A 22,795-nucleotide genomic window follows, 5' to 3' on the forward strand; every position below is an offset into this window, starting at 1 on the left:
AACATCAACTAGTATCTCCATTCATATGGCAGGTTCATATAGTTTCATATATTCATGATCCTTGATTAAGAAATGTATCATTCATAACAATCCCTGTCCGTTTGTAGAACTGGCAATATAGTACTTTAACAGACATGCCATATTGTATAAATGATCTGAATCACAACTTGCAAGAAAAACATGTCATTAAACATAGTAATCACCCTGTAATTTACATTGAAGCATCTGCTGTCACGCTCCAGTGTTGTTGTCTCCTCTACATACATGTGTATTGCATTCCTTTCTTGATAAAGCTGATTTAATTGAAGCACTGCTGCCATCTGCTGTTCATCCCATGGAGGGAAATAACAGCCAGTTAAATGAACAGCTGAAACAATGAACATGTAAACAAAGACCATTAAAAGCAAGAAATGTCGCCAAATGCTGTTTATTAACAGTTTGGTGTACTGTGTGTGATGTGGTGTTTAAATACACAAGTGAGACCAGTGCTTCTTCTAACAACTACATTCAGGGTTATACCCATTACTGGGGCCCTTATATCTACAGCACAATCATGACTGGCAAATGCTTTGATTACCCTACTTGAGTGAAAGCATTAATGTCAAACAAAGAGAAAATTAAGAAAAAGTATTACATACTTGAAAGACAGCAGAGAAAAAAAAGCATTCACCATAACATTTTCACCTTAAAACCACCCCAATGTCATGATTAACCTATGCCCCGACTTTTACGACAGTAACACTGGAGTAGAAAATGCATAAGAAAACATTTCACTTTGGTGAATTATATACTGGCTTTTACATATATAAAAAGAGGTATTTTATATAAAAAAGCATTCTTAAAAAGTTAAATAGGATAAGTATTGCACTCAGTGATGAGAGATTTCAAGAGGAAAGGACTCTTGACAGCAAGGACAGCTCTTAGGGCTTTCTGCGTCTGAAAGACAAATTCAACATTTGTATTAAAACATGTTTCAGTGTCGCTCTTGCTCGTGAGAATGAACTCAAAACAGGATATTAATGTGTTTGCAACAGAACTTACTTTGGATATCCATGGTGCTGATAACCAGGCCCTAAGTTTGAGCCAGCCCTCATCTCCACTGCCACTGAGCACTAAACGGGCCAGAGACAAAGACATGGCTTGAGTAAGTCAGAATGGAGTTCAACTGCCAGGAAAATTGATAGCAGCTAACAGCACCATCCACAGCAAAGCAAAACAGACATGCTAACTAATTAATGTAAGCATAGGTTCCTAACAATAATACTGTATGGTCAACAATTTTAATAAATGTTTTGTGTTTTCACACATGCCTATTTAATTTGGTTACAAATCTTGGTACTTGGTACAGACCATTTTTAATTGGTCCCAAACAATCTGTAGAGCAGTTAAAAACATCTTAACATTAAGAGATTGCTCAAATGTGATGATCACTCAAGATTATATGAAACATCTTTGTACTAAGAAGCTTTTGAGAAACTGTTTTGAGAAACAGTAATACTGTAGGATTACTGTTTACAGATATAAGCAATAATAAACACCACAATTTGTGAGAATGACAAAAGACATCCGAGCAGTTAACTAACAAATATGCAACGATTTTGTATGAAGTAATAACTGACTATTAATGCGTGTGGTAAATCTCCATTAAACACTGAATATATTGCTATATATTTATAAGGACCCTTACCCTTGTCTCCACATCAGTCCAATCTCCATCTTTATCATCCTGGTTCGGTCCAGTCTCTGATGACCTCCTCTTACGACTTTAAGCAAAACACAAATTTACAGTTAGTTAGTTCAATGCAAAACGTAAGTGAGCCATTTATTTAGATATTAAACAATGAAAGTTTAACCTACCTTGGAGCAACAGGAGTTTCTTGTTTTAGTGTTTCAATATCGGTGAACTGAACCGCTTGTCCTCCACCTCTTGTTTTAATCACGTCACCCTGAAAAACAAACATGTCAGTAGCCAAAGTCCTTGATGAGCCAATGATAAGGTCAAATTCATGCTTGCTAGCCCAGTGCAGAGATCATCTAAAATTGCCCACCTTGATAAGTTTGGTCTGAATCTCTCCATCAGAGGCCACTTCCTGGTGTGTCAGCATGTACTTGTCACACTTGGAAAGGGCTTTCTCGCTGGGGGCAGTCACCTTGATGGCTTTTGGCACATTGGGCTGCATGACAGTGTCCAGCTCCACATTAGTGGACGGTTTATGATCCACCCACCTCTCGGCACCTGCAGAGTGTGAGCGCCTGTGCATAGGTCGAACTGGCTGCGTAGTCTGTACAACCAAAAAACATGTACAGTCAAAACACTTGCACTTGAATCAGAAGAGGGGATATGTGCCGGGGGATGCTGGTTATATCTAGCATTAGTGGGTTAGTAGAACTAATCTACTGAAGCAGAGACAAGACATGGTAAGCTGTTACAACCTAATGATTAAGAGCAAGCTAGCTACCCACAAAACCAGCATGTGTAGCTTTGTACTAATTTCTATGCTTTAAATATTTTTTCCCCCTAGTAACTCCATGGTTACAAATAAAGATAAGGATGCAAGGAAATAAAAAGTACTGAGGCAAAATAGATCACATTTACCAATTTATTTGTCCTCAGTTTATTTGTCTAAAGTGCAGAACAGGATATAAAAACATAGGAACTAAAATTAGCAGCCATTTAAATAAACATCTCTATACGAAGTGCAGACATTCAAGCAACATCTTTAAAAACTGTGTTATGCAAATGCAGTTTATGTTAGTAGCCTCATGACCTCTACCTACAGCTACAGCGAGATATGCCACTGACCCTGTAACTATTCTCCTCTAGGTCTCCTGGCTGATCAGGTACCTCACAGTCTTTGGCCCAGCACCTGCCTCTTCTCCTGCTAAGACTGTTAGGAAGGCCCTGAGCTCTACTCCTATTTTGGGGAGGGGATGGGCTGCCCTGCCTATCAGCCTGTGGCACCCGCTGCTCCCATTCAGAAATGCAGGAGGCCACAGACACACTGCTGGTGGTGGGGGAAAGGGGAGCTGGTCTGAACACCTTGGATGGAGTGTACACAGGGGTCTGGCAGAAGAGAGGATGCCATTAAGCAATGTAAGGAGATTATACACATCAATTAGTGCACACACACACAATTTGTTGTACAGAAAAAGTGTTAAAAACAAACAATAAGCATGTGAATCAGTATCTTGTCCACCAACATTATGTACAGAAGGTTTTGTGTTTACACACACAATCATGCAAGAGCAATAATTACATAGAATAGAGCCTGAGAATAGCTGAATATCAGCAAATTAGAAATTAAATTCAGGTAGACGTACAGGGACTGGCGAGGGAGAGGCAGATCTCTTGGCGGGCACTCGGTCCTTCTCTCGGGAAGGCCTCTGAGGTTTTTCTGGCCGGCTGTCAGTCTTGGTCTCTGTCACGATAGCTTTGAGCTGCTTCAGCTTCTCATCCTTTACCCACAGCTTGTTCTGCATCTCCAGTTCCTTGGCATTGACTCGCCTCTCCTACATAATAAACACAGAGCAAACTTTAAACCATGCCTGTTGGCATTCCAGACCCCAATGCTGTGGGGACCAATCTGTCAGCACTGGCAATAGAACTGAGTTCACACCTTTTCCCAGATTCATAATAATTACCTATATATAGGTAAACATGCTGGATTACAATTAGATCAAAATCAAATATGGGCAAATAATCTGCTTTAAGCAAAAAAATATATATTAATAATAATAATGATAATAAAATTAAATAAAAATCAGCACATTGGCTACGTTGACTGAAACAAAAAAAGTAAAAAATAAACAAAGTTTGATATCAACAGACAGGCATCTGCTTCTACATCTTTATAATATGAATGCACATTGCGGTATTAAGATCAGCTCTCAAAGTGAAATTAGATAACAAAAGAGCAGAGCGGTTAGCACTTGACTGCTATGTTAAAATGTATGCATTTTATTTAATTAACATAAATTTGACACTGGCTGGAGTGATTGGATTCGTATTGTTTTTAAATGAGTCTTGCGTGCATTTACACTGTCATGTTATATGTCTTGGCATTATCCAAATATATTCCTGATACACATGTATATCATGTGCAATGAAGTTACTCACACACTCCTTCTGCCACCTGAGCTTCTCATCGGAGACCATGCCATGCAAGCGTGCCTCCATACGCTTTTTCTCCGAAAGTTCACGCTGTAGCCTATGCTCTCTGCTATCCAACTCTTGCTGTAGTGAACGCTTGTCCTCCTCATAGATGTTTGTGGTTTTCTGCAGGATGTCAATCTGGAAACAAATCAAGCAAAAATCAGCCACACTCCCGCCTTTATAATATAGGATAGCATTAGTAGTCTGAGATCCCAAAATTACCTTATACTCCAGCATCTTGGATTTCTTCTCTAAACGATCAATTTCGTTTTTCTGGTTCTGGATCATTTTGTCTTTCTCACCAAGTTTACCTCGCTGCTCATGTAAAAAGTTCTCTTTGGAGAGGAGTTTTCCATCCAGATCTTGAAGCATAGACTTTAGCATGTTGGCTGCAAGCAAACAGAAGGAAATTAAGAATCTGCAGCTGCAACTTTAAACTCCATCTCCAAATGGAAACTGCCAAGAAAATCATACCAGCTTTGTTGTACTCTTCAGTAAACATCTGCCGCATCTTCATCCTCTTCTCCATGCATTCAATTACCCTAGGTAACGTAAGGTCATCAGATGGGTCAGAGATCTCACAAGACGGCACTGGAGGCAAGTTCTGAAGCTGGCTCAAGGTTGATGGAGGTTCTGGAAGGAACATATACACACATTAAATTGATGGACAGTCCAAATTGCCACTAGATAGCTTGCGGCATATAGTGCAATTTTCTTCTGTGGAGCAATACCTCCATCTACTGGACCTCCGCGTTCCTCTAGCCGCCGCGACAGCTCCTCTTTGAAGGCCTGGTTCCTTTGTCTGCGGCCTGCTGCGAACCCACAGATGGGCCGGTCAACAGGCCGGGCCACCTCAACCTCCTGAGTCATCTCAGCAAACCGCATCACCAGCTACCAACACACACTCAATTGTTATAGAAGCAAGATATTACAATTCATAAAAACATTGCACACTCATTATTTAAACACTGCCTTACCATTGTTTCTTCATAGTCGTCTGCTTTAGGGTTGACACAGACCACCATCCTGACCTTGCCTTCACCATCAAAATAGTTTTTAAACAGATGGGTCACTTTAGAGTCTCGATATGGCACCATCTAAAAAAGGATAAAAAAAAAATAAAAAAAATCATACGTCATACCAACCCATGTGGTTGACTAAAGATAAAAGGAAGAGGGAGCCTGAGAGTGTCTCACATACCTTGTTTGTGCCACACATCTGATTCTCTCGCAAAACTTCAATACATGTTCTGAGAGTCATAAGAGACTGATTGATGTTGCCTGTACAGAGATATATTAATTCAGTAAAGCATTTGAAGCAAAAACTAAATACATAAGGATTGCTGCAGATGTAGCTAACCTGCTTCTCGGAGACGGCTGCCCTCTGCTCGGGTTCTGCTGGTGCGTTCACTGCCAGCCAGATCTACCAAACAGAGCTGGCTTACATTCACCTGATTTTTATCCTATATTAAAAAAGAGAAGCAAAGCTAACACAAAACTGGAAAAGACACCACATATTCTGTCTGCTGGTATATGTGTATAGCTTTTCTATTCACCTGAAGAACATTGTCTCCATCTGCATCCAATGGTGCTTGTGCCAACTTGATGATGAAAACACTGTGTGATCTGCTGCTCTCCCGATTCAACTGCGTGTTCGCAATCCTGCGCTTCTTTTGACCTAGTAATGATTAAATAACATTAAAATACATATACCAATAAACAAATGATCTTGTTGTCAAGGTCCAGACATTTCAACTCACCCCTCCAAAAGACTTCAAATGCCTCCTCTGTTGACTTGACTTCAAGCTCAGTACACCCAGCAACATACATGTTGTGGTTCTGGTCTTCGCGCAGAATTTTGGATTGTGGTGCTCTAATAAAAGAAAAAGAATCTCTTAACATGACTTTGTTGAGGAAGCAAGGATGAAGCGAGGATTAAAGTAAGAATAACAGGGCAGTGCTGCAATGGGAGATTGCTATCTGGTGCAGCCACAAGCACAAGAAACACGCAGACAGTCAGACAAAGCGGTAAAGCATTCTCTAGAAGGCCAGCCTTCTCTAAAAGCACATACAAGACTTAGACAACACTGCATTTAACAAAGACACTGCATCAGCAAATGCTGTCTATCTGTAAGTGTTATCCACTGGTCACGTACATGAACTCAGTGTTGGTTCGCAAAGGTGTTCCTCCACCATTCCACCTAGCAAAGGAACAGAAACATTATCTAAGCTAAATTACAAGATTAGGCAACACTTATGGCCACAACTATCATAATCTGCAAATAATATATTCCTGCCCATCCCCCCCCCCCAAAGAATGATTTCTGTGCACACAAAACAAAAGCAGACAAAATAAACTTTTAGCAAAACCATCAGATAATACACCATTACAACAAATTGGCTTACTTTGGCTTTATTGGGTCAAAGGGAGCCTCCTCCAAGAGATCATAGATGTAGTTATTGTATATCTCAATGTAAGAGACAAACACACTATAGCTGCTGTCTTCATCCACCCCTTCACATTTACAAGCATCTTCTGGGCTGATCATATCGGCAAATTCAGGGTCTACTTTTTGCCTGCAAAACAAAGAATATGTTTATCGCACCTTCAATAAAATACAAATAAACACACTTTTTATACAGTGGATCTTTACCGTACCTTGAGGATGGTGTCTTCGGTACAGACTGTTGGCTCTCTCGCTTTTGTCGCTCCAAAAGAGCATCTACTTGATTTTGCACCTCCATGCCGTTCTTTTCATCTGGTTTAAAAACCTGCAGATTTTCAGAGAGAGAATCAAAAACAAGACTACAGTACACATAATTTCACTTGAACACATCACACTAAAAGCAACTTACAAATCTCTTGGCCTGATAAGGACCAATACTGTTGAAGATCATGTCTAGTGAGCGAGGCAGGAGGCCACCCTGGCCCGGGGAACCAGTCATTGTGTGGGTTTTTCCACTGCCAGTAACACCATAGGTGAAGAGAAGACCTGTTTTAAATAAACAAATATATTGTCTTACATATGTTAGAAAAATAAACCATGCTGAAAAATCGAAATCAAGCAAAAAGTCCAAGTTTACCATTTTTACAGTGAATAAGGTCATCCACAAGAGGTTTGGCAACATCTTCAAACAATTCCCGCTGTGTGGTTTTAATTCCAAAAACTTTCTTGAAGGAATATTGAGTCTGCAAAGTAACAATAAAGATAAACTCAATCAGCGGAGGTCACACTGACTTCAACATGTTTACTGTATGCAACTATAACACACAAAATGCCAGTTTTCTGAACAAAATGTTCAGTTTAAAAAAAAAAACAAAAAAAAAACAATATAAATTAAACTTAATAATTTCGCCTCATCTAAAGAACTAATATTGAATTAATTAAGTCTGAAGCACTGTTTAACTGTAGTAAACGCAATATTCTTTTTATAATGTAATACTAATCTAGTTACTAATTTTTATTTTTATTCATGCTGTGGAAGATATAAACAAAACCATCTAACCTCTTTAAATTCCCCATTCCTGTTGGCTTTGAGTCCATCAGGGGCATGCAGCTGGATGGTAGTACTGCTGATCACCTCAACACAGCATTCTTCGTCATCTGCACCTAGTGGACGTACTCGACAGTACACCTTCCCAAGCACACACACAAAGGTTACACACTGTAATCACCATTTCCAGTAATGTGACAGGAGCACACCAAGATTAATGAGCTGATTACCAAAGATCATGCAATAAACATACTAAAAGGCAAAAATTAACATCAAACATACCCCAACCGGATCTTTCTGGTTGTTTGTTGGCTTTTTAGGAGCTGGTCGGCGAGGGGTCTTACCCTTTCTGTAATATAAAATGCGGTATATAGAAAGCAGGTAACGTTAACTATAGAGAACAGATAATGTTAATTGACCTGAACCAAAAGGTACATGCTCTGTTGGCTGAAGCAAGCAGGCGGTGGCACATTTTACTTTGTTTATTTTTCAATTCAAAAGTAAACCTGTTGACAGGTCTAAAAGTGGAAGTAAATCCCATATTATGAATTAAACAAGTTAAGTTTTTTTTTTGTTTTTGTTATTTAATGTTTTATTGGTTTTAAAGTAATTACAATGTACAGGAAAATAGCACATTAATCAATCTCAACAAACAAACTAACAAACAAACAAACGAAAAGATTTGCTAATAGCACACAAAAAAAGAATAAGCACCAGTGTTATAAGCACTAAAAAGATTCTATAAAATAAAGCAATCAATACAGAAGTATAAGAAATGTTGCATAGCTATAAGTCAATCGAGTTTAAATACTCTGCTGCCTTGTCCCACATTCCATAGTATAGTTTATATTTTGGGTTAAAAGAATAGGACACCCGTTCCATCAAAATGTTTTCCATTAAAAAGTTTTTCCATATAGTTAAAGAAGGTGGCTGTGTCTCTTTCCATGAAAGTAAAATAGTTTTACTTTTTTTGCCTATTAATGCAGAAGATAAAATCATTTTAGCTACTAAGTTACTTTGCTAAGTTTACATACAGAGGTGTCACCTAATATAATTAGTCTTGGAGAAAGTGATATTTTAACATTTGTGATTTTAGATAAATGTTCAACAATACTTTTCCAAAAAGGTAATACACATGGGCAAGACCAGAACATATGGATAAGTGACCCTTCTTCTCTTTTACATCTCCAGCACAGATTTGAAACATGAAGTCTGTAATCATGTAATTTCTGAGGAGTGTAATGTATTCTATGTAATATTTTCATTTGAATAGATCTTAGCTTCATACTAGGAGTTGAACATTTTTTGTTGCTCCATACTAAATTCCAGGAATTATCATCCAAGACTTCATTAATGTCAGTATTCCATACATTTCTAAGTTTGCTATGTGATGTTTTAAAGATTGGGCAATGATAATCTCTAATTTTCATATATAATTTGGATACAATTTTATTACGATTTTCAAAATCAAACAAAGCAGTTTCAAGTGAGGAAGGTTTAAAAGTAGTATTTGTATAAATTTGATCAATTGTTTTCTTTAGATGTAAAAATATATATGAATCAGAGGTGCCTATTTTAATTTTTTCTTTTAAACTGCGTAAATTTCGACTTTACTTAAGTTAGAGGAGGAATTGGCCCAACCTTTTTCATTGAAGGAGATTTTTCTTCATGGCCCTGCACCTTCTTTAAAACAAAACATCTTTTTTTCAAATGCCAACCGAATTTTTAAAGCTTTATGCAATATTTTTGAAATACGAAACAAACTTTTTTCAAGCTCAGGTCTATGGTATAATCCTTTATTTACATTAAATAAGAAACCATTACATAGTGTCGATTGGAGCTCCAAAGGTATAAACATGGTGAAAGACCTCTTTGAAAATGGCAAATTACTGAATTAAACAAGTTAAGTTAATAAGTAGCAACAAGTAAAATGACAAATGTTGAGACACCTGCTCTTTTATTACTTAAAAAAAAACTAAAAATATTTGGTGGAGTAGTTAACAATCCCTAATGTCCAGGAAAGGCTTTCCCCTTCAATACAATACTTCTCTGTGTGTGAATTTACACATAGGTGTCAGAAATAGGTGTAACTTATATGAATGCATTCCTTAGGAGTGCCACAAACGTTTGGACACCTAGGTTAGCTAGGTATTTGGAGGGGTAACGTTAGCTAGGCTAGCTACATTAAAACACCAGGTAACGTTAACGTTAAAATGTTAGGTTAAATTAGACAGTGTAACGTTATTTATTAAACAGATTATCAGTATAAACAGATGAGCCAGTTAACTGTGAGCTAGGTTAGCTAACTAGCTACGTTAAATAAATGTTATGATGGATAGCAAGACAAGATTAAAACAGCGAAGCTAAGCTAGCTAGCTAACGGATAACTTGCTAGACATTTGTGGTTTTAAGCAACGCGATGTCATATTAATAACCACAACTTACAACTCGGTTAAACCTCCTGACTTACTAATCCATTTTACATTATAAAATGTTAAGTTATCTGCGCACTATAAACTAACGCTAGTAGTTAAAGTTTTTCGAGTTAAGCTAACCAATTAACTGGCGACACAACGGGGAGGACGCGGGTTAGTCAGTTAGCGATAGTCAGCCGGTTAAGATACGCTGGAGTTGTAGGAGAACAGTGTTACTAGCCGTCTAAAATAAAACAGACTTTCCGGACAGGTTTATACAGTAAAACTCAGACTGTGACAGAGACACTGTAGATACTCACGTCGGCCGGATCATCCTGCGCTGTTTTTATTTAACTGTGAGCCGCTCCGCCGCTCCGCTCTCCTCACTGACACACAGTTCGAATCTTCCCTCCGCCTGAGTTTTCAAATCCACCAATCACAGCGCAGAACCAGCGCCTCGCGCTACCGGATGTCCCGCCTAACGCTGGGAACGTAACTTCCACAACAACAACAACATTAGAAATATTATAATAATAAAAATAATAATAAAAAAAAAAAAAAATAATAATAATAATAATAATAATAATAAAAAAAATAATAATAAATAAACACATAATAATAAATAATAAATAAATACTACTACTACTACTACTACTAATAATAATAATAATAATAATAATATTAAGAGGAAGAAGAATATTATCCACAGTTTCCTAAAATAATCTCCTAACTCATATTTAAATTTTTTAACACTCATTTAAAAAGTGTAAAAAATAAAATATTTGAATATTATAGAAAATTTTATAGAATATTTGATGCATTTTATTTTAGAGGTGATTATTTGGAACCAAGAAAATTAACTCTATACAGTATATACAATAGTTTGTGATATTAGGGAAATTTCATATTCACAGCATGAAATGGTTTCTCAAAACCGAATTTGATAAAAAATTTAAAAGATTTAAAACATTACATTCTGCTTGTAGAATATTTAAGTAATAAGAAGGCATTAAAAACAATCAATATTATTTAAGTTTTTCTTTCACTTTTTTAATATGCACATTTGAATCTTAAATTATAACGAAAAAAATCAACTAAGAGGATAGTTTATCATACAGTTGAGCAGTAGAACCATCCAGAAACAATCCTTATTCAACATTCTGAAAATACAGATAACAAAAACAGTTACATTTTAACAGCCACAAACTGTAGAACTTTTCTAGCTAGCTTAATGGTCTAAGCTATTTTGCTGACTGCAGACAAAATAAATCTATAAAACGTAATACTAAATATCTATGCAATATCTATAGCAAATAGCCTTTATTAATATGAAGTATAATATATTCTAGTACAAATCCCATCACTTACCAATTAGGAATGAGTCCCGTAGAAATTAATTTAGTGAAGGTAGCTCTGTCTTGGAAAGCTTTACAATTACAATTGCACAAGTATTTTTTTAGCTTTAGTCATACTCTTGACATAGACCATTATCATTAAGGTGTTGAATCAAATTATCTTACAAACTGAGGGTGTAGGCAATTTTACCACAGATGGCCAGCATAATGAGCAAATTATTTAGGCATAAAAGTCAATTTTGTAAAAAAAAAAAAAAACATTATGTATCATATTAATGAAATCTATTTGTATTTGTTACAACACAATTCATAGCTGTTATAGATACTTTTCAAACATACGCACAAATACTATACACAACACTACACAAATGGAATTGTGTATTGTTCGGTCTTTTGGACAATCACAATTATATATTATAAGCTGTACATTATACATACATGTAAATTCTCAAGTGAAATATACTGCATTAATCCAGCTTTCTTTAAAACAATTCAACAAACAAATACAAATCTATAAAACATGAACTACAGTTACACTGAATGTGTAACTGTACACCCTCTTGCTTGTGCTTTTCTAAACATTTACATTTCTGTATTAGTTAACCTGTTGAGCAGATTTTTTATATAATTAAATGTGATTTTTTATAAATGTCATTATGAATAAAAATAATAATAATCATAATAAAATTGTATACTGTTCATTCCTATTCCAAGACATAAGTAGAAAACAATCCAAAATCAATAGTTTATTCATTATAAATAGACAACAGTGCACAGTTATAAATACAGTCGACCAAAACAAACACTTTTACATAACTTTTGAAAAAAATAATAATAAAATCTTAGTCATCAGTGTGCATATGTGAGATCCTTGTTTTCAAGGTGAGGTTAAACACACAAACAAATAGATAAAATACAACAGAAACATAAGGCACATATTCTGAATGCATCCTGATAAAAGGCACTGAGAACTAGTTTTAGTCAATAAACCACTTTTGTGAGAGAAAAGAATACAACTAAATGAACAAACTTTTAAAAGAGAATTAGTACAGCCAATCCAGTCAGCTTCACATTTCATATCAGCACAAGCCATTCTTTTATCATAATCTCTCCTGGCTTAAAATAAAACACCCTTTGGTTACCATGAGTCAGAGGCTACACTAAAATGTGACCTTTTCAAATCATCATTCTTCTTATGTCTGGTGGAGAAAAGTGTCCGGCTGAAGATGCTGATTATACAGACACTGGAGGCCACGCAAAGAATCGCTGCACCCACTGTGTTGGTAAAGGTAATCGGCTGTGAATGAGCCTGAAGCCACCGCTTCCGCAGGGTCATGTCTAGCTCAATTGCAGTCAGCTGGAAATATGTGCCAATGATAGCAAACACATGAAAGAGCTGGTGGCTGTGCCCTGTGGAGAACAGGGGGTAGGGGAAAGACACACATCACAAATTAATGGACAACACCACCTGTTACCGTGTACATTCACTAAAAATGTAAAAAGCCAAAACTGCAGACATCTAAGCATTACACAACACACCTATATAGTCAAAGCTGCCAGGTGCCAGGCGTTCAGGCAGATGCGTAGCAAAGAGAAAGCCAGTGAGGAGGGCCAGTGCAGTGTGCTGGTAGTGGACAGCAGTGGCATCATTGACTGTGCAGCCCTCACCAGTACACATAAACATCTAAAAATCACAGAAAAGCAAAGGTACACAGTTGTCTTGACTTGTCAATCTAAGTCTACAAGAACTGCTAAGAGGGTAAAAAGCATCTCCTCTTTAGTCCTCGTTTTAAATCAAAGCTAATTGTCTCCACAGGTAAGACCTTCTACTAGATTTCAGACCATTGCTGTGAATACACAGTTCCACTGCTCCACAACTCAATATTAGGAGGCTTTGTATGCCTTTATCCTACACAATAGAATAATGTTTATCTAGAGAGGCCAATTAGTACAGTTAATGTCAAAGCATTAGCACACAATTAATCTGTAAACTTCATTGTGTTTTTGAAAAATAAATAATCACGTTTCCAGATCCTGGTGTTTACAGAGCCTGGGGATGATTTACTGGTTTAATTTAGCAATGTTTTTAATTGTTTGACACCTCTAAGTTAATTACATTCATTAAAAGATATGTCCACTAACATTTGGACATGTTCTTGCTTAAGAAATATTTAAATATTTAAACAGTGTTTTTGTTAATCATACTGAAGCTTGTTTAGTGACACAAGCACAATAAAATATGATCTTATCTATAAACACAGATGTCAATGGCACTCATTGTAAGGAGTGGTAAGAAAACTCACCCTATAAAACAAAGGGATGTTATCGAAGAGATATGGGAAAGTAAAGGCAACAATTCTCAGACCCTTTCCTAGTTTTGCAGCTGATTTCACAGTAGACCTAAAAAAAGAAACTTTGTAAATATTCCATGCCTTTCAGATCATCAACAAGTGAAATTTCCTTTTAGCTGTTCGGTTGCCATACACAAAAAGTAAATCTAAACTGAATAATTTTTCACTTTTTAACATCAGTTTGAATCTGACAGTTGTCCTTTACTTTGAGTCCAAATGTCTTAATTAATGGACCAATAGAAATCCAAGTTCAAGAAATTCCTGACATAAGGGGTTGGGTACAGACAATTCCTAAATAGTTATTTAGAAATTACTGTGACAATTAAACCTAAAACGCAAATGTAAAGTCCTAAAACATTTTAAATTACATTCTTTAACATTATTTGATCCATAGTATACATGTGTACCTGGAATTTGCCACAGAAGACATTACCACTCACTGTGGAAAGCACAGCGGATGTTAATTATTGTGTCTGGCTGTATTTGGCTGTAATTGTTCATGTTAGTGAAAAAGTAGACATGGTCACCTCAGAACAAGGAACTAAACGTAAAATCTCTGTCACCTTGAGTAACAGGCCAGTCCGGTGGAGATAACAGAGTTGAGTGTAGCAGCAGGAATGTAGTATTTATGGAAAGGGCTGTTGACCCACTTCTCAGGAAACACATAAGAGGAATAGGTGATAGCAGAACCTAGTGGTGCACAATCAAACCCAAATACATAAAAATCATAATAACAGCTCTCCAACATATTTTTTTAACTGAATATTAGGCATAAAAAACATTAAAAGTCTTATATTTAATTGACTTCAATTAATAACCTAAGCTGTAGAAGCTGAGCGCTCCATAGTCAAAGAAAAAGCAGATATGCCTGGCACGCTCAGACATGGTGCTGAACGTGTGGGCACAGCTGGAGGCCAGTGGGTACAAACAGCAGGACACCAGGAAGACCAGTAGAGGCCAGCAGTATGTGTCTTCCTGCCACTCCTCCTCTACTAGCACCATTAGCAGCTTCCATAGGAAAAACCTAGCACAAGTCAAATGATGGAGAGTTACTTCTTACATAGTAAAAAAAGAAACTAAGAACATGTAAGAAGATCCTATATAGGCCTATCATGATAATCACATTATTAACTCATCGTACAATATATGGAGAGGACCTTAATCATTTTTGTGGCCTTAATATCACCAATTGTGTTTGCATAGTGTCTAAGAAAACAAGGTGCTGTAGTCATACCATGTGGGCAGAAAGTGGGTCCAAATGTTAAGGGTTTCATTAGTAAGCTGGAAGAGACTAAGAACACAGTCTTGAGCTGAGCTGTAGGGGTATCGATACCCTGAAATGATCCCATCTTCATGAAAGACCTGTGTAGAAAACAAAAGCATACGCAGTTTAGCTTGTTGCTAAACACTGAAGCTACGAGATGTTTGTGGCATTGCTCTAACTATCGTAACTCTTTTAGAGAGTGTACAGAGTGTAGTGTCATACATCACTGTAAATCATTTAAAGACCAGCACTTACTTTCGGCACTTGGTTGATGGTTAAGACTTGAGGCAGTTTGATGAGACTCAGCATGATAAAAGGTAGCAGCCGTCAAGACAAACCCTGGAAGCAGAGAGAACCTGCCATCTACTGATCTGCACTGTCCTTTTTACTTTTCTTCTCTTTTTACCTGGATCTTTCGACGTGCTCCCCACGTCCCTCTGAGCAGACACACCTACAGGGAGGAGAGAGGACAGGAGAGAATGTTCCTGATAATGAGACTCAGAGGTGAGTCCTTACCTGACCCTTAGCCATTCCGTTTTAGTAACACTCCCTTCCTAGTGAACTAGCTGTTCTGGCAAAGAAGAAAAATAGATTTTAATTGCTGCAAGATTATCAACATATCAATACTTTAATACAATTTTAATACACTACTGCCTTAATAGACAGATTGTCTACCTTGTAATCAGACAAACAAAACTTCTTACCATTAAATAAAGAAAGCATTGCTTTATGGCACAGTAAGTTGTGCCACAGCCAATGTAAACACACCCTTGTAAAACCAATAAGAAACGTTAATGTTAAACCTAACGTTAATGCTTTTGACCTACACAGAAAATCAATGTACTGCAGAGCTGATTTGATTTGATACACACACATGGAAATAAAGGTTTGTGCATGCATTAAAACAGTAAATTTTACATAATCACCTTTACAATTTAAAAAACTACATCATAAATATGCACTGCGCTGGTATATCAAACATGCAATGTGTTCTTACTCCATTAACCACCATATAAAATTTTATCTTAATTTAAAGCAGTATTTTCATTTTCATTCAGAAAACAAGAATATCCAGCTAAAATTACAGAACTAACATCAACCTCACAATTATAAGTATATTTTATTTATATTAACTTAAATCAATATTAACATTTTAAAAGCAATGCCAGAGACACTTTAGGCAGAAAATTCAGAACCATTTTAGGTAGTGGCTTTGATTACTGTAACCTTTATTAAAGAAGTCATTTATCCATATATGTGTAAAAAGTAATTTTACATAAAAAATGGGGAAAATGCAATATGCAATGTAATATCAGGTCCCTTGACCTTTCAATGTCCCATGAAAGCTAAAGCATGCTGCACTGACCTATGGGATATGCATGTGGAGCTTTTAATACTGAATGTGGATATGATTTTTGCCAGAATCTGTCAGTTGTCTGTTTGCACAATTCTAGCCACCAGTCAATCTTTACCTGCGCTGTCCACTGTGAGTGGTAATGCCTTCTATTACATTTTCCCAGTACACTCATGACACTGTGGCTCTTGGAAAGTTGGACATCTTCAGAAATGGAATGTCAGTTTCAAACAGCACCCAATATCAGGCCTTCCTTCAACTTCCATAATTCACATCACATTTCCATGATACTGCTGACCAGTGTTCTGTTTTACTCACAAGATTACATCTCACAATTAATACAGGTCAGGGTGTTCCCAAGCCATCACCTATGGTAACACTTCATTAGCGAGCAGTTTACATACTGCTATGCCATGACTTTTGGCATGTCAGTGTACACTCCTGTTATTTTGCTTCTCCCTCTGGTTTAATTGACAGGTTAATTTCAGTGTGATACCTCACAGCAAAGCTCTGTTTTCAACACTGTAAGAAAAACACTGTCATTATTTTTTTATAATTAGTCTTGAGACTTGCTGTACATCATGTTGGTGCAATTTGTGGTCAGCTACCTGAAAAGACTGTGAAAGCTTAGCCCAGGTGTCCACTCGCTTCCATATTCTACCAAAGTGGCAGAGTTGAATAGGCCACAAAAGACTTTCACTAGCTGGTTTAATATATGTCAAATTTAGGGGTGTAAAAAAAGGCAAGTCAAAATGTTTATTTATCAGTTTTTTTATTTTCTGTTTTACAGCATTATTTTGGAAAATTCAAGCCTTTCAACTTTATTTGAGATTAATGTTACATTACCTCTATGCAATGAACTCTATTATGTGACCATGCCAGAGTAAAGAACTTTTTAATTCTTTAAATGTATGGGTTTTAAAAAGTGTCAAAAAAGAAATTCTTCTTAGATTTTATTTTTCATTTAGCTTCATAATTATGACTTAAAAATAAATAAATAAATAAATAATTGTTATTCTTTAAAAGTATTTTACAGTCTTCTAGAACATAAAGTGTTCTTAAATACTTCATGATAGCCTCACTATTAGACTGATCAGTTTAAATAGCAGGATTACTAAAAATACTAATTTTAAATAATTGGTTATCATGATAAGTACTTTTATTTTCTACATGAGAAACAAAGAACATTCATCTTTAGCTCTTGTTTACTGAAAATATTTATTTTTCACTTTATTAAACTTTTTTGTAAGGTGAATTACCCAATTCCATTCTCAGTACTTCATTAGTATCACCAGTATTTCACACTGTTGTGAAATGCAGAATAAATTACTGTTCAACAAAAGATATTTTTTTAGAGAGAAGATCTTTTTAGAGAACTGCATTTAAGAATATTCTTATGAAATTTGTAGTTCTTCTTGGGATCTTTGGATCATTTACATATTACTACTATTGTCAACAGTTTTTAGTCAATCAGTTTTTGTAGATTGGAGCATTTCATGTGAAACCACTCTAAAGTACTTTGTTTACATCTTTAACCAAATAATTATGAAGTAGCTTTGAAGAATTCATCATAGAACTCCTATGATGATATTGTCATGCTTTGTGTCATAAACAAACCATTTCTATTTGGTTTAGGCTTATGTTGTGTGTGCACATATAGTACTCAATAATTTTAGTTATTTTATTATGTTAAAACTAAACAAACCGGTGTTAGAAAGTCTAAATTTACCTTGTATGTTTGTTATGACTTAATTATAGGATCTTGTTAGTGCAACATAGACAAACCAGTTTGACCACAAAATGGATAATGAAGTTAGACGAGAAAACATGAGGCAAATAGGTAGTAAATGGTGTCACTTCAGAATATTAATCTATTCCTTGACTTACAGTCTTCTCTGCTTGTTATCTCTACATGGTCTCTGTTCTTTCACAGGCTATTCCTGCCCCTGAGTGTTGAGCTCAGTATACTCACTCTTGTCTCTCTTGTTTTGCTAGATAGGCAAGTGTTGCTGGACCTAGTACTATTTTATGGTTTTAAATGTTTGTATTATAAAAACCTTTTTTGGTACATTGTTTTAAAATGTAACAATTTTGTGTAAAGGAGTGGCCTACTCTTTCAACAGCAGAATACATTGGATTAATCTATAACTTTACTGGAATGTAAACCAGGATGTTTGCCAAGAGACGATTTATATATATATATATATATATATATATATATATATATATATATATATATATATATATATATATAAAACACTATATCTGAACTACATCTTCACTGACTGGAATTTGCAACGCGTTCCTTCACACCAAGCTACTGCTGCATTCTGGCTGAACTACCAAATTAAAGCTGCTACTTAGCCCATATGTAACTTTAAAAAAGTTGTGTTTTTAACGTATGGGTGACTTCAGAAGATATGCTGGGGTGTACTTACAGTCTAGATGCTGGTGAAAGTGAAGTGTGTCCAGTGAGTAAGTGTTAAATAGTGACGGCTCCTCCAGTGCCTTGACCAGGCGATGCATGGGAAGCGAGCAGCTTTAGAGGGAAAAACATGCCTTTCTTTGTTTTCGTTGTCAGCTGCGCGTCCCAGGGCGAAATCTGATTGGTCGACGTGCTCATGTTTGCACCGCCGTATCCAACACCGCTGTGGAGCCCCTCACTGCTCCAGCCAGATTTACCCACCCGTTTCCAGGCAGGCCACGCCCTCCGGGGCTGCGATTGGCTAATAATTCATAACTGATACATGTGTCCCTCTCTCACATACAATTTTTGATTTTTTAAAATCCGTTTTGAAGAATGATACTAACTGCATTATTTTCCCACTATCAGTAAAACTTGAGGTTTGTTTTACACAATTTGTACACTCAGTACAGACATCCCAAGTTGCAAAAAATAATTTCAGGGAGAAATTATATATATATATATATATATATATATATATATATATATATATATATATATATATATATATATATATATATATATATATATATATGCTAAAATCACTATTACATTATTATTATTATTTAATTGTTTTTAACTTTTACCAGACATAGATATACAGACATAGAAAAAAAAGTTTACATTAGAACCACTACGGGCGGCACAGTGGCGCAGTGGGTAGCACTTCCGCCTCACAGCAAGACGATTCCCGGCTGGGGCAACCCGGGTCTTTCTGTGTGGAGTTTGCACGTTCTCCCTGTGTCTGCGTGGGTTTCCTCCGGGTTCCTCCGGTTTCCTCCCACAGTCCAAAGACGGCACGTTCAGGCTAATTGGAACTTGATTGAAATTGCCCCTTAGGTGTGAGTGTGTGAGTGAAATATTAATAGCCCATTACACACTCAGTGGGTGTGTTACAGCTGGAAAAGCACTGTCATGTGCGAAACACAGTGGACCTCGAGAACCAGGTTTGAGAAACACTGCAATTAGGACTTTTCTAAATATAGGTGGGGAAAAAAGTGCTTGCTTGTTGCTTGTTTCCTGTATGACTGACTACACAAAGGGCCTCTTCAAGGGCTGTTTAGTAAAGACAATAATGGTTATGCATGTAGAACAGTGATAAGTGAAGCATATGAATTTCATATGAATGGGTTCTATTGTTAAATGTTTAACACGCTTTTTGGTACCGAAACTGAAAATCTGGTCAAAAAACAGTATGTAGAGAAACAGATATTATTCTGGGAAAATAATACACTTATTTTTTTCTAACAAATGGAATTTGACACATATTGATGCATGTAGATCATAGACTGTACAGTCTATGATGTAGTTAAATAGTTTTATATAGCTTCATCCTTACAGCAAATGCTCTACACACTAAGAAAAATAAGTACATATTTCTACTTAAAAGAGAACAAAGCTTGTCGCTGGGGCTGTACCTTATATTTAGGTACAAGTACCTTTCAGTAAATTTCCTTTTTTGAACCCATGTGTTTTTGTACCAGTAAAGATTATAAAGATTATAAATCAATTAAGAACTTGAAGATCCAGAAGTCAAGAACTTGAAGATCTAAAATTGTCTAGCTTTCAAATAAAAATGTGCAATTAAAATATATTGGCTAAATGGTTAAATGGTACAAATCTGTACGTATTGCTGTTAGGAATGACTTTGTACTTCAGAGGGAACACACCTGACCCTGTAAAGACCAATATTATACCTTTGAGGGTACAATTATTAAGAGTGTACCTTTAAGTACCAAAAGTACTTATATTGTACCTCTGTTCTTTTTAGTGTAAAATTGAGTAGAAAGCCTTCCCTGTAAAGACTTCAACAAAAGTGGGATAAAGTTACTTAGGTAGAAACAATAAATGAGCATGTGTGCCAGTAAATGTGTTTGTATAGTGTATTTAATGTAGGAAATGTGAAGATTCCACCAGCTCTGGTGGTAGTGCTTTGGGATCCTGGGAAATGAAGTGAAGCGGTGATCTTTGCAGTTTCAAATATATTTTTAAGCTTTTATATCAATCCCTTTTCTTTGTTTTTCTTAGGTTTGTTTTTTGTTAGTATTTTTGTAATGATGGTAGTTTGAACTTTGTTTGTGGCCTAATTTTGTGTTTTACCACTTCAGTTTCTGAAACATTTTCTCTGAGTTTGCTATTTGTAGGTATATGTTTAAAAATGAAAATGAACATTGTTGTTTTATTCTATAAACTACGGACAACATTTCTACCAAATTCTAAATAAATGTTGTCATTTAGAGCGTTTATTTGCAGAAAATGAGAAATGGCTGGAAAGACCTCAAATAATGCAAAGAAAACAAGTTCATACTCATAAAGGTTTAAAAGTTCAGAAATCAATATTTGGTGGAATAACCCTGGTTTTTAATGCATCTTGGCATGTTCTTCTCCAACAGTCTTACACACTGCTGGTGTAAAAATTCAAGCGGTTCAGCTTGGTTTGATGGCTTGTGATCATCCATCTTCCTCTTGGTTATATTCCAGAGGTTTTCAATTTGGTAAAATCAAAGAAAATCGTTCTTTTTAAGTGGTCTCAAAAAAAATGTGAGAACTGGCATACAGTGTCAGATTTCCAGTCTACCGCCATCTAGTGTTTATAATCTGTAACACACACACACTCAAGCGTTACAAAACAATCCGCGGGTTACGTCACGCCCACACACGTGTGACCCTCTTCGCGCTGTTTATACTCTTTAAGGTCAGTGGAAGAAATAAACGGAGTGTATCGATATAAACAGCGCGTGGGGCTTTCTGTACTGCTGAAAACACGTCTGACTGTACGTTCACACCGAACGCGATAAAATCGCTCTGTGTCGCCTGTCCAACAGGCGATGAGTCGCTTGTGGGCGTGTCTCACTCAGAACGAGCTGTCGCTGGTGGGCGTTTTCCAAATACGGCACATACAGAAACAAGGGTTCAGCCTCTCTACACAGTTCCTAAACATTAAAAACTTTTATAACTATTTTTAAGTACAATTATTTAACATAATTATTTCATATTACAATAAATGGGTTTACTTAAATATAATACATTATTTTCCTTAATGTAGTAAATCATTCTCTTAATTTGTCCATAATTTCAAATATTGTTAACTTAATGTCTAAAATAAATTCTTGTAATTAATATGTTTACTTAAATATATTAAATCATCCTCTTGATTTAATAAACAGTCTTTCTCTTAATTTAATAAATAATTCCCTCAGTTTGAATAAATCTTTCTGTAAAATGTAATGAATAATTCCCTCAATTTTACCTAAATCGTTTCAAATTCCATACCTCAGTTTGAACAAATTGTTACGTTAAATGTATTAATTACTTTCTTCAGTTGTAATAAATCATTATGTTAACTTTAATAAATAATTCCCTTTGTTTCAATAAAAGGTTCTGTTAATTTAAAAAATATTCCCTTAGTTGTCATAAATCGTTCTGTTAATTTATAAATAATTTCCTCAGTTTAATATATAGTTTTCTATTAAATAAGGTAATTCTGTAAGGATAGTACTATAGTGGGGTAGCCGCTGGTGAAGTGGAGTATTTTACCTCAGATCAGCTCAGTTCAGTTCTGTTCTTTCCGTTTTGCTGGCGGAATAAATCTTCAGTAGGAACTGAAAATCAGAGCAGCGATTTCAGGCCGGACATATGAGAATCTGTTTCTGATTGGTAGTCGCCGCCGCGCGTCGCTGCTCATTTGCATAAAGTTAAGTTCTGGTCAACTCTCTCGCGTCGCTCAAACCGCCCGCTTCGCATCGCGTCGCGCCGCGTCGCTGCCTGTCGCCCAGTGTCGCTCGCTCTCATTGAAAATGAATGACTTCCGGCTGCTTTGTCGCTCGCGTCGCTTTCGGTGTGGACGCACGGTGAAAGGTAGGTAAAGTATCTTAACATTAGCTACTTGCTAATGCCGCTGTAACCTAACGTTACACCTTGTTAGCTTGCTAGCTCATCAGTGTTT

The 22,795-nt window shown here is 36.2% G+C and overlaps 2 protein-coding genes across 5 annotated transcripts; both read right to left on the reverse strand.

The window, feature by feature from the left end:
* Positions 1-411: 411 nt before the first annotated feature.
* Positions 412-10,507, reverse strand: kif23 (kinesin family member 23). Of its 4 annotated transcripts, XM_022679683.2 has the most exons (24): positions 10,382-10,507; positions 7,930-7,996; positions 7,660-7,788; positions 7,237-7,342; positions 7,009-7,145; positions 6,812-6,924; positions 6,559-6,729; positions 6,309-6,353; positions 5,913-6,025; positions 5,709-5,830; positions 5,513-5,615; positions 5,354-5,433; positions 5,131-5,250; positions 4,885-5,044; positions 4,628-4,786; positions 4,376-4,542; positions 4,118-4,291; positions 3,322-3,510; positions 2,804-3,064; positions 2,049-2,282; positions 1,858-1,946; positions 1,688-1,763; positions 1,042-1,112; positions 412-936 (listed from the first exon to the last, which is right to left on the reverse strand). In XM_022679683.2, the coding sequence occupies exons 1-24, from the start codon at positions 10,393-10,395 to the stop codon at positions 921-923; spliced, it is 2,916 nt and encodes a 971-aa protein (XP_022535404.1). In that variant the 5' UTR covers positions 10,396-10,507; the 3' UTR covers positions 412-920. The 4 variants fall into 4 exon arrangements, with proteins under 4 accessions (XP_022535404.1, XP_022535405.1, XP_022535406.1 ...); XM_022679684.2 differs by lacking the exon at positions 6,309-6,353; XM_022679685.2 differs by lacking the exon at positions 2,804-3,064.
* Positions 10,508-12,149: 1,642 nt separating this feature from the next.
* Positions 12,150-19,031, reverse strand: paqr5a (progestin and adipoQ receptor family member Va). The gene is made up of 8 exons (XM_007255982.4): positions 18,824-19,031; positions 15,287-15,482; positions 15,002-15,129; positions 14,586-14,791; positions 14,331-14,457; positions 13,720-13,816; positions 12,956-13,100; positions 12,150-12,826 (listed from the first exon to the last, which is right to left on the reverse strand). Exons 2-8 carry the CDS (start codon positions 15,338-15,340, stop codon positions 12,555-12,557), a joined length of 1,029 nt encoding a protein of 342 aa, XP_007256044.1. The 5' UTR covers positions 15,341-15,482; positions 18,824-19,031; the 3' UTR covers positions 12,150-12,554.
* Positions 19,032-22,795: the final 3,764 nt, after the last annotated feature.

Source organism: Astyanax mexicanus, chromosome 9, assembly GCF_023375975.1.
Source record: "Astyanax mexicanus isolate ESR-SI-001 chromosome 9, AstMex3_surface, whole genome shotgun sequence".
Lineage (NCBI taxonomy): Eukaryota > Metazoa > Chordata > Actinopteri > Characiformes > Acestrorhamphidae > Astyanax > Astyanax mexicanus.